Raw genomic sequence first — 12,237 nt, forward strand, 5'->3', positions numbered from 1 at the left:
AGCATTTGATGAGCACAGTGGCAGCCTTTGATGGGCACAATGGCTACATTTGATGGGCACAGTGGCTGTGATTGATGGGCACAGTGGCAGCGTTTGATGGGCACAGTGGCTGCATTTGATGGCACAGTGGCAGCATTTTATGGGCACAGTGGCTGCAATTCATGGCACAGTGGCAGCATTTGATGGTACAGTGGCAGCGTTTGATGGGCACAGTGGCAGCATTTGATGGCACAGTGGCTGCGTTTGATGGGCACAGTGGCAGCTTTTGATGGCACAGTGGCGGCAATCGATGGACACAGTGGCAGCATTTGATGGCACAGTGGCAGCATTGGATGGGCAAAGTGGCAGCATTTGATGGCACAGTGGCAGCATTTGATGGGTACAGTGGCAACCTTTGATGGGCACAATGGCTGCGTTTGGGCACAATGGCTGTGATTGATGGGCACAGTGGCAGCGTTTGGGCACAGTGGCAGCATTTGATGAGCACAGTGGCTGCAATTCATGGCACAGTGGCAGCATTTGATAGCACAGTGGCAGCATTTGATGGGCACAGTGGCAGTGCATGGCACAGTGGCAGCATTTGATGGGCACAAGGGTGGCATTTGATGGCACAGTGGTAGCATTTGATGGGCACAGTGGCAGCGTTTGATGGGCACAGTGGCAGCATTTGATGGCACAGTGGAAGCATTTGATGGGCACAGTAGCAGCATTTGATGGCACAGTGGCTGCAATTGATGGGCACAGTGGCTGCAATTGATGGGCATAGTGGCTGCGTTTGCAGGCACAATGGCTGCGTTTGATGGGCACAGTGGCTGCGTTTGATGGGCACAGTGAGGATGCAATTGGTTTATTTTTTCAGAATTTTTCAGTTTGTTTGCGCCCTCCCAAAAATTTTGAGCACCAGCCGCCACTGGCTGGGAGCACTTTATCCACATTACCAGATGCTGTAGTTATTTGCCTGGAGTGTTACTACTGTAGCGCTACCCCCCGCAGGAGCCACTGGTAATGTGGACCTATTTCCTCCTCTCACAGCATGCACTGCTCCTGTCTGCATCGGACACTCTTAGACAGATCTGCACTGCACCGTAACTTACTTCCCTGCTGTGTAGCAGGATTAAAGTGGTTGTAAAGGCTCAAGTTTTTTTACCTTCATGCATTCTATGCTTAACACTTACCTGAGCCCCATCTTGATCCAGCGATGTGCACAAGAGCAGTGGCTCTCCCGGGTCTTTTCCTCCTCATTGGCTGAGAGAGCAATGGGAGCCATTGACTCCTGCTACTGTCAATCACAGCCAGTGAGCCAATGAGGAGAGAGCAAGGGCAGGGCTGAGCCGCTTCCAATTGTGTGAATGGACACACAGAGCAGTGGCTCGGGTGCTACCATAGCAAGCTGCTTGCTATGGTGAAACTCCGCAGAAAGGAGGGGCCAGGAGCACAGGCTGGGGACCTGAGAAGATGAGGATTGGGGCTGCTCTGTGCAAAATCACTGCACAGAGCAGGTATGACATATTTGTTATGAAAAAAAAATCTGCCTTTAATATCACTTGAAGCACTCAAATAGTGGAGTTTCTTCACAGATGTTTTGCTGGTTCTACCTCTCTCTCTGAAAGGGCTCCCAGCTAGGCCTACCTGGGGCCTTGATGTTTCACAGGACTCCCGAGGCTTCTCCTTCGTCACTCTCTGCCCCAGGGGCAGAGCCCCCAGCAGAGGGCAGAGGGGTCTCCTCCAGCAGTCTGGCTGCCAGGCCTCAGAATAATTATAGGCTCTCCAACCTCTACTGGACAACCCTCTCCAGGGATTGGACAAAAATCCATAAATATTCAGGCTGCTTGTTCTTCTCTCCCTCCCACTATACTTTCAGAACTATCCAGAAGACAGGGGGAAGTAGCAAAACAGCAGCCTGTGAGACACTGAACCGCCCAAAGCAATCAACCCATGCTCCACTGCTTACAGAGAAGCTGACTAAATTTGCCTAGCAGACTACTCGGAAATACACTACATACCCACTATTGCATTGCACCCCACAGGAGACCTGCACAGGAGGGATAAACTTGTAAATGGGAAGAGAAAAGAGATCATATACAAAAGGGGTGGGAGTACACTAGGGATGCTGAAGGGAAGGTCATGTTTTCTGATCTTCCCTAAGGCGATATGGGACCAAAGCTCTCAGATAAGTCTAGCATATAAGGGAGCCTGAAGCAGCATTTTATCAAGGAAAGTATTTCAGCCTTCTAGATTGTATTTTTCAGATGATTAAAGTAGTTCTAAATAGTTTTTGATACCTTAATGTATCTTCTAAAAAAAACCTCCCACCTGCCAAACCTATCCAACACCATCCCTAAAAACCTATCAAGGGGCACATGCGCGGGTGTCTCTATAGCACTCCTGCTTGCTAAGGAGGCACCTGGGGGAAGGAGGAACAGACAGCGCCTGGGGGGCTGCCAAAAGAGAGGTAGGGGACTGCTGTGTGCAATATCGTTGCACAGAGCAGGTAAGCATAACATCTTTTTTATTTTATTAAGAAAAAAAAATAACCTTTAGTAGTTGTGGTGGTTTACGGTGGTTTTTATCAAAAGTTAAGATGAACTGAAAAGTGCGACTATGCAACATTATTCATAGGCCAGAAAATTGTACTGAGTTTTGGTATAGACGTATGTTGTGTAGCATCTTCTAGTGTGTGCTAGAAGTAGGAGTAGAAAAAAATATAGTTCTGGCCAGGAATAACCTGAGTCATGGAATTGGGTCAGGGATATTAGAGGCTGGATGGATCTTGACAGCTTTCTCTAATACCTCCACCTGGTCTAGAAGGTTGAAAAATCTTCAAGAACTAGAGACCTCAGCCAATCACCGGAAGTGGGTCGGCAGGGGACTGAGACTACGCCATAAATAGGGAGATGCCAGCAGGACAGTCGGGTGGAAGATGGAGTACCGCCTACTCTGGGTGGGGGTGGCTGCCTTGGGCCTCCTCCCACACGTATCGTCATGTGGAAGTGTTGTGATCGTGATGAGACCTGTATTAACTAAAATCCAACAAAGGCGAAGGTGGAAATACTGCGGGATTTGAGAAGTCTTTGGGTTCAATTTAATTTTCTGTTCATATTCAGGAAGGTAGATGATTAGAGTAGAAGATGGCTGACAACTTCCATGATCCAACTTAGAGGTATCTAGACATGGAAGCTGAATACATGCTATTTGCCCATAATGGAGTCCGTTAATACATTTTTCACACACAAGATTCACACAACTTTTACCCAGGATTCACACAGACCATTTAGTTCAACCAATAGAAAATATAAATAAATAGAAAACCTCCATATACACTATGCTATACCCACAGTTGATCCAACAAAAGTATCAAATTTTCTCCAGTAAGGGAAAAAAAAAGTCCTGATCCCCTGGATGCAATCGGATATTCCCTGGATCAATTACCCCTGACAATATTACCTCTAAAAATTTGTATCCAGTAATATTCTGTGCATTTAGAAATCCATCCAGCCCTTTTTCAAAAAAAATCCACAGAGCTGGCCAGAGCTAGTTTTTGAGGGAGTCTATTCCACATTTTCACAGCTCTTACTGTGGAGAAGCCTTTCTATACATGAAGGTTAAATCTCTTTTCCTCCAGAAGTTCATAGTGCCCCCACTTTACGTCTTTAGCATTTATTTTATTTTATTTCTATTTTTTTTAACAAAAACTGTTCAATTTATTGACCATAGGAATCTGAGTGGTATTAAGAAGCAATGCTTTATTCCATAATGGAAAGTCATATATTTAGACTGCATGCTAGATTGTGATTTTCTGATTATATAAGAGCCATTCAAAACTCTATTCCTATTTTCATATTTTATACATTCTGTGTTTGGTTCAAATATAAATTATATGAGAAACCCAATTTCTTGATTTTGTATCGATGTTAACACATTACGTAAAGTTAGTGGACTATATATTGCTTTAAAATGGAGTGAATTTTTTAAACAGAGTTTGTTTTTCTAGCACATTTATCTCTGTACTTTCAATTAATTCAAGTAGAAAAATTTGTGTATCTTGTGTGAAAAAACTTTATAAATAGACCCCTTTTGTTGGAAAATCACTTATTGGTTTTACATACAGATGGTACTATGCTGTATATACTTTAAAGATTTTGTTTACATAGTTACATAGTAACATAGTAACATAGTTACATAGTTACATAGCTAGGCTTAGGGCCCTTTCCCACTGGGGCGGTTTGCAGGCGCTATCGCGCTAATTATAGCACCTGCAAACCGACCCAAAAGTGCCGCTGCTTTGTCTCCAGTGTGAAAGTCCCGAGGGCTTTCACACTGGAGCGGTGCGCTGGCAGGACGGGAAAAAAAGTCCTGCCAGCAGCATCTTTGGAGCGGGGAAGGAGCGGTGTATTCACCGCTCCTTCCCCGCTCCTGCCCATTGAAATCAATGGGACAGCACGGCTATACCGCCAGCAAAGCGCCTCTGCGGTGGTTTTTAACCCTTTCTCGGCCGCTAGTGGAGGGTAAAACCGCTCCGCTAGCGGCCGAATACCGACGGTAAAGCGCCGCTAACAATAGTTAGCGGCGCTTTACCACCGACGCCGCCCCAGTGTGAAAGGGGCCTAAAAAAAAAGACACAAGACCATCTAGTAAACTAATAGGAAATATAACTAAATAAAAAAAACCTTCAAACACACTATGCTATACCCACAGTTAAATAAAAGTGCAAGGACTAGTGTGCAAAACCACAATCTCATCAATGAAAATAAACAATAGTACCAGATGAAAGCTGCCAACATAAAAAGGTGTACTCACACACCCTGGTAGATAATTACATTGGGATTATATTGCACTATGTTTATTATAAGAGGTTTTCAAAAAAAGCAGTGCATCACACTTTATATGTTTATAGTATAAGGAACTGTATTTAAATATTCACTTTTCAGTTTAATACATTTTTGGCTGTATTTCCAGTCGCACGTTTCAATTTAGGATTATTTTGCACACTGTATGATTTGTTTTATTATTTGCACCAGGAATTGTAACCAGCACCAAGCACTTTAATATGGCTTATTCTTTGAACAGGAGGATTTATTAGTCAGTATTGAAACACATGGTTTTTTATGAGTTACCTTGAACATTCATGCATTTTGCACTTGGAAGTAGGAAGGTAGATTGTATTTTATGGTAACTATCTGTGGGTGTTTACCGGATGTTGTACTGACTTTAGGGTATTGATATTTTAGATGCATACCTGCACTGTGAATAGGAAGATTGTAATTTTACAGATTAGTGCAGCTTTGGGAGGTCCTTTCTGTAATTGTGATTGGTATATTAAGATAGGTTAGCGCCACATATCCTCCTTACTTTTAATTCTATACCCACAGTTGATCTAGGTGAAGCCAAAAAATAAAATAAAGCATGATCCTATTTTCTCCAGCGAGGGAAAAAAATCCTTCCTGATCCCTCAGGAGGCAATTGGATAATCCCTGGATCAATTGCCCTTGGCGATATTACCTCTAAAAAATAGTATCCAGTAATATTATGTGCATTTAGGAATCCATCCAGCCCTTTTTATTTTTTTTTTAAATCCACTGAGCTGGCCAGAACTAGTTCTTGGAGAAGTCTATTCCACATTTTCACAGCTCTAATGCCCCGTACACACGGTCGGATTTTCCGACGGAAAATGTGTGATAGGACCTATTGGCTATTGTGGCTATTGGCCTATTGTAATAAGCTATTGGCTACTGTCCCGTTTATAGTCCCGACGTACGTGTTTTACGTCACCGCGTTCAGAAGGATCGGATTTTCCGATAACTTTGTGTGACCATGTGTATGCAAGACAAGTTTGAGCCAACATCCGTCGGAAAAAATCCATGGATTTTGTTGTAGGAATGTCCGATCAATGTCCGACCGTGTGTACAGGGCATTATTGTGGAGAAACCTTTTTTTATAAGAAAGTTACATCTCTTTTCCACCAGAGGTACATAGTGCCCCCGCTTTACGTCTTTACCATTTATTTTATTTTTTAACAAAAACTGTTCAATTTATTGACCACATGAATCTGAGTTGTATTAGGAAGCAATGCTATATTCCATAATGGAAAGTCATATATTTAGACTGCATGCTAGATTGTGCTTTATTTTCTAATTACTGTATAAAAGAGCCATTCAGAATTCTATTGCTATTTTTTACATTCTATGTTTGGTTAAATATAAATTATAAGAGCTCTATTGGGCTCTTGATTTTGTATCGAGGTTAACACATTATACGTAAAGTTAGTGGAATATATATTGCTTTAAAATGGAGTGTATTTTATAAACACAGTTTGTTTTTCTAGCACATTTATCTCTGTACTTTTAAGTACGATTAATATGATCTCTGTGAATTGAATCACTTGGCGACCGGCTCACTCCGATATAAGTTGGCAAAGTGGCACATGTGCCCAAAACCCATACATCATTGCCCACCGCAGGAGCGTGCCCACGGGTCCCACTGACACGATGTCCGCCGGTGGCCCACGATTGTGACACGGAGTGGCAGAACGGGGAGATGCCTATGTAAACAAGGCATTTCCCTGTTCTGCCTAGCAACATGACAGGGATCTGATCTCTGTCATGTTTTAGTAAACCCATCCCCCCTACAGTTAGAACACACTGAGGGAACACACTTAACCCCTTAATCGTCCCCTAGTGTTTAATCCCTTCCCTGCCAGTGACATTTACACAGTAATCAGTGCATTTTTATAGCATTGATCGCTGTATAAATGCCAATGATACCAAAATACTGTCAAAAGTGTCTGATCTGTCTGCTGCAATGTTGGAGTCATGATAAAAATCGCAGATCGCCGCCATTACCAATAAAAATAAATTAATAATAAAAATGCCATAAATCTATCCCCTATTTTGTAGATCAGATAACTTTTGTGCAAACCAATCAATACACGCTTATTGCGATTTTGTTTTACCAAAAATATGTAGAAGAATACATATTGGCTTAAAATGAGGAAGAAATAGGTTTTTTTTATATATTTATTTGGGATATATATTATAGAAAATAGTAAAAAATATTGCTTTTTTTTCAAAATTGTCGCTCTTGTTTATAGCGCAAAAAATAAAAACCGCAAAGGTGATCAAATAACACCAAAAGAAAGCTAATTTGTGGGAAAAAAGGACGTCAATTTTGTTTGGGTACAATGTCGCACGACCGTGCAATTGTCAGTTAAAGCGACGCAGTGCCGTATCGCAAAAAAGGGCTTGGTCAGGAAGGGGGTAAATCCTTCCGGGGCTGAAGTGGTTAAAAGCAATAAAATGAATAATTAATTATTTACACATTTGCTCTGCTGTCTGTCATAACATCTTATAGTATATGTGAAATTTATTGCAATTATCCTCAGTGTAGAGAACATGTTCTAATTTCCCAATACTTCACTTGGTAAGTGCATCTGTCCACCCCACTCCTTTTGCATAGCAATCTGGTGACCTTAGAATGCCTTTGAATTTGTAACTCAGATGGAGTGTTTTCAAAACTATCCAATGTAGGCTTCTTGCTGTCTCCCAAAAGAAAATGTCAATATGAAGAATATTCTTGTCTCGAATGTTTTAAATATACATCTGAAAAAACTTCAGGAAACAGACCTACTTACCCCAAATCTGATGCCTTCCTGAAACCAGTAATGTATTATACTAGTATATATACTGTTTAATTTTGGAATATTGCACCAAATACATAAGATACATGTGTGTACCCCATCTCCTGCAGGCTTCTGCATCTTGTAAAAAATCCTCTCTTGAAAGGGAGGTGGAGATCCTGTCATTCATCCACTCCTCCTCCATTCAGAGAACTCAAGGCATTGTAGGAGATTAATACTACAAGCAATGTGAATGGTGCAGAGAGCAGAAGGGGTGAGTGAACAGCACAACTCTTCACACTAGTATAACCTATGCAGCATTGAAAGATAACCGCTCATGGTAAAATCTGTCATCTATGAAGGCGTCATTAAAAATTATTTTTACAAGAAGCAGCAGCCTGCACGAGATGGGATGCACAATGTGTTTGGAGCTGTATTCCCAAAAAAGACTAAACTTCAGCTTTAAGAATAATTTATGCTCAAACTATTGGGGGAAGTGTTGAAAAGAATATCCTTATCCTTTAATAAAACATAACTAAAGGGTATTTTTCATGTTTCCCTGGTGTTCAATTTTAACATGCACTCTAAACATATAAAACATTCATTTTGGTGGGGATTTATTATTTTTTGGTTATATCTTATTGGGGGTAATATTGAACATTTATTGAACTGTCATTAATGTAAACAAACTATCCCCCCCCCCCACGACTCCCACACTAAATTTCTTAAGGTGTGGGCCCCCTGTGGTGGTCTTATGCTCTTCGAACTTTGCACCCGACCAGCCTGGGCATCTCTAATTGACCTCTTCCACCTCCCAGCCTGGGACCCCCCCCCTTTCTTTGCTTCTCTTCCCACTTCTTCTTTTGTGTCTACTCTCACCTCTCATTTCCTCAATCATTATCTTTCCCCTTCCCCCTCCCACACTCCCTCCTCCCGTGTTTTTCGTTCTTGTGTGTCCAGTCTATGTTTTTTGTGGATTGCTCCACACTCCAGCCCCTGAGCCCTACGGCTCAGGCACCCTGTGTTGACCCCCGACTCTGGTCGGAGGGTTACTGTTGTTTAACAGTTTATGCCTTAAAACACATTCTATATGTGTATTCTTATGTTGTATTATGTTATGACTACTATTCCTATCCCCTGCTCAGGATTATTACAGTTGTACTCTTTCTTATACAGTAAAACCTTGGTTTGAGAGTAACTTGGTTGAGGAGAGCGTTTTGCAAGACCAGCAAAATTTTGTAATACATTTTGACGTGATATACAAGCAATGTCTTGATATACAAGTAGCTTCAAGTCACAACTGACGCTAAAGAGAAGAGAGACGCCTCTAAGTGTAGCAATACAGTTACATTTAATGAAGGTACAACATTTAGAAAATCATATGGTTGATGATTAAAACATCCATCCCATGGCAGTGACGTCATCCATCCTCGCCTCTGCACCATCAGCGTTCCAGGCCTCGTCCTGAGCTCCTCCCCACGGCATCCGGCCTATACATCAGCGGTGAATGAGTGAGCGGTGAACAAGCATATACAGCGCTCCCCTACTCAGGATTGGACCGTTACTGATGACCCTCCCTCTCATGTGTTGGGACATACTACATGCCTGTTTTTTACGTCTTAAATGTGAGTTGCCTACTTATGTACTTATTAAATTTGTTTTAAATCTACACCCAGAGGCGCCTCTCTCCTTGTCTATTGCAGTGTACTGGAACATGGTTTCTGTTCTCATATGACGGCTGTCCTGAGTGGTGAATTCTACTCCTTCCCCATGGTCTGTGGACTTTCTTCCATAACGTTTGAACTATTAATAATCTTTTAATATATTTCAATGTATTTGTTTTCTCTCTTTTTCACCTTGATTTATATAGGCCTCATAACCTGTGGAAACATTGTGTTCAGTTCCTTGCGCCTGTACTTATCCATATTGATGATTAAAACAGGCACATCTAAGTATGCAGGCATCCGGGGTAAAGCTGTCCACATAGGCCATCCTCCTCACCGCCATTGACATCGCCCTTTCCACACTGCGCTCCATGAGCTCTTCAAGCCTCACTTTCAGATCTCTCTACTGCAGGGTAGACTTCCCGGTCACGATTGCAGACTGACAGCTGTGAGGAGAATGGTCTATGTGGACCTCTTTACCCCAGATGCCTGCATACTTAGATGTGCCTCTTTTAAAAATCAACCATGTGAGTTGCTAAATGTTGTACCTTCATTAAATGTAACCACATTGCTACACTTAGAGGCACCTCTCTTATTTATTTATTTATTTATTTCAGGTACTTATATAGCGCCGTCAATTTACGCAGCGCTTTACATATACATTGTACATTCACATCAGTCCCTACCCTCAAGGAGCTTACAATCTAAGGTCCCTAACTCACATTCATACATACTAGGGACAATTTAGACAGGATCCAATTAACCTACCAGCATGTCTTTGGAGTGTGGGAGGAAACCGGAGTACCCGGAGGAAACCCACGCAGGCACAGGGAGAACATGCAAACTCCAGGCAGGTAGTGTCGTGGTTGGGATTCGAACCAGTGACCCTTCTTACTGCTAGGTGAGAGTGCTACCCACTACACCACTGTGCCGCCCACCTCTCTTTTCTTTTATACTCTGTAGCTCCTGATGGATTTTGCTTCTAACCCCTTGTGGAGGCTTCCATTTGTGGATGGATATTTTATGGTTATACAACCTATCAAATTGCTATAATCTTTTTATATGTACTATAAACTAAAGGACTTATGAATAAATGGTTTTGGAATGAATCATTTAAGTTTCCATTATTTCTTATGGGGAAATTTGCTTTGATATACAAGTGCTTTGGATTACAAGCATGCTTCCGGAACGAATTATGCTCTCAATCCAAGGTTTTAGTGTATCAAAATAAAAAGTATTGTACCAGAAAATAAATTACAGTATCCCCCACCCTATGGCAGCATGTAAAGAATACCAATGCTCAAGAGCCATCTGCATCCCTCTTGTTAGCTCCCTCCCCACACTGGGAGTTGGTCCATTCAGGAGCACGTCTTGCTCTGTTCATCCACCACTAGCGTTAAGGCAAGGACCGCACTCCAGATAGATTAACCACATCCCTTGGTAAACATGCAGGATTCAACTACCGTACTTGCATATTAGCCATGCCCCTCTGACGTATTCCACCCTGATTGGGCTTAGAGGAGCTCTGCAACTACGACTAAGCCCAATTAATGTAAAAATGCATCAGAGTACAATGGCTATGATTCAGTGACTGTAGCTGAGGTCTGCAAGTTTACTAAGGGACGTGGTTGATCTATCTGGAGTGTGGTCCTGGGCTAAAAATCCCCTACCCTAATAGCATTTGTAAGGTCTAAGAAGTGAGAACACACCAGTAGAATTGCCCAATGAGGCAGCATAGACAGTGCTGTGTTTTCTAATCAAACAACACACTTTTCTAAATAATAAAATCATATTGAGACTTTATATTTGCCAATCCTCCTAAGAGGATCACAAGGCAGCATGATCGGGCCACGCGGTTACCATACCTGGTCAGAGATAATAAAATAACAGCTATGATGGCATAGTAGGGTTCTGTATCTAGTGTAGGGCACCCATTAGCCTGATCCCCTAGCAGATATGTGAGTGACTATGGCAATTATTCCACCATTGTTACATACAATATACTGTACGTATATCCATATATCAGTATCTTTTCTGATTCCCATAGATGTAAGACTCTAGTACTTTCTTTATATCCTGGTTTCTAAGACTGTACACAATTGGATTAAACAATGGAGTAATCACAGTGTACAAGAGAGACAAGATCTTACTCATATTTAGAGAGGAGAGGTTTGTTGGTACAACATACACAGCAAAGAGGGTCCCATAGTATAGACATACAACAATCAGATGAGAACTGCAGGTTGAGAAGGCTTTCTGTCTACCGGTAGTAGAAGTTATCTGTATAATATTCACAAATATGGAAATGTAACTGCCCGTAATAAACAGAAATGGAAAAAGTACTATAGGAACGGAACACACATATATCTCCAATTTTACTATAGATGTGTCTGAGCAAGAAAGTTCTAGAATTGGAGCCACATCACAGAAAAAGTGGTCAATGATATTTGAGCCACAAAACTGAAGCTTGCTTATAAGAACTAGGGAGACCAGGGTCACTAAGAAACTTAGCAACCATGATGTAGATAGTAGTAGAGCTTGAAGGGTTATATTCATAATTGCACTGTACCGTAATGGATGGCAGATGGCCAAGTATCGATCATAGGACATCACAGTGAGCAGGAATGATTCAGTAGTTGCACATAAGCCAAAAATGTGGTATTGGGCAATGCAGCCTGCAATGGACACTCTGCTGCCTTCTTCTAGTATAACATTGAGCATGTTTGGCAAAATACTTGTAGTAAAGATGATATCACAAACAGACAGATGACAGAGGAAAAAATACATGGGAGATTGTAAGATTCTGCTTAAAGAAACTAAAGTAAGTATTAAAAGATTCCCACTGAGAGAAGCAACATAAACTACTAAGAGAAGAGCAAATAATATCAATTTGTAAAAGGAGAGATTCTGAAATCCAAGAAGGAAGAAATTGAGAACCACTGTATTGTTGTTTTCCGGCAT

General features: G+C 41.7%; 1 protein-coding gene across 1 annotated transcript; it reads right to left on the bottom strand.

Moving 5' to 3' along the window:
- Positions 1–11,298: 11,298 nt before the first annotated feature.
- On the bottom strand, positions 11,299–12,237 carry LOC141116559 (olfactory receptor 11L1-like). Its single transcript, XM_073608957.1, has one exon. The coding sequence runs from the start codon at positions 12,235–12,237 to the stop codon at positions 11,299–11,301; it is 939 nt and encodes a 312-aa protein (XP_073465058.1).

This window comes from Aquarana catesbeiana, linkage group LG13 (assembly GCF_042186555.1).
Source record: "Aquarana catesbeiana isolate 2022-GZ linkage group LG13, ASM4218655v1, whole genome shotgun sequence".
Lineage (NCBI taxonomy): Eukaryota > Metazoa > Chordata > Amphibia > Anura > Ranidae > Aquarana > Aquarana catesbeiana.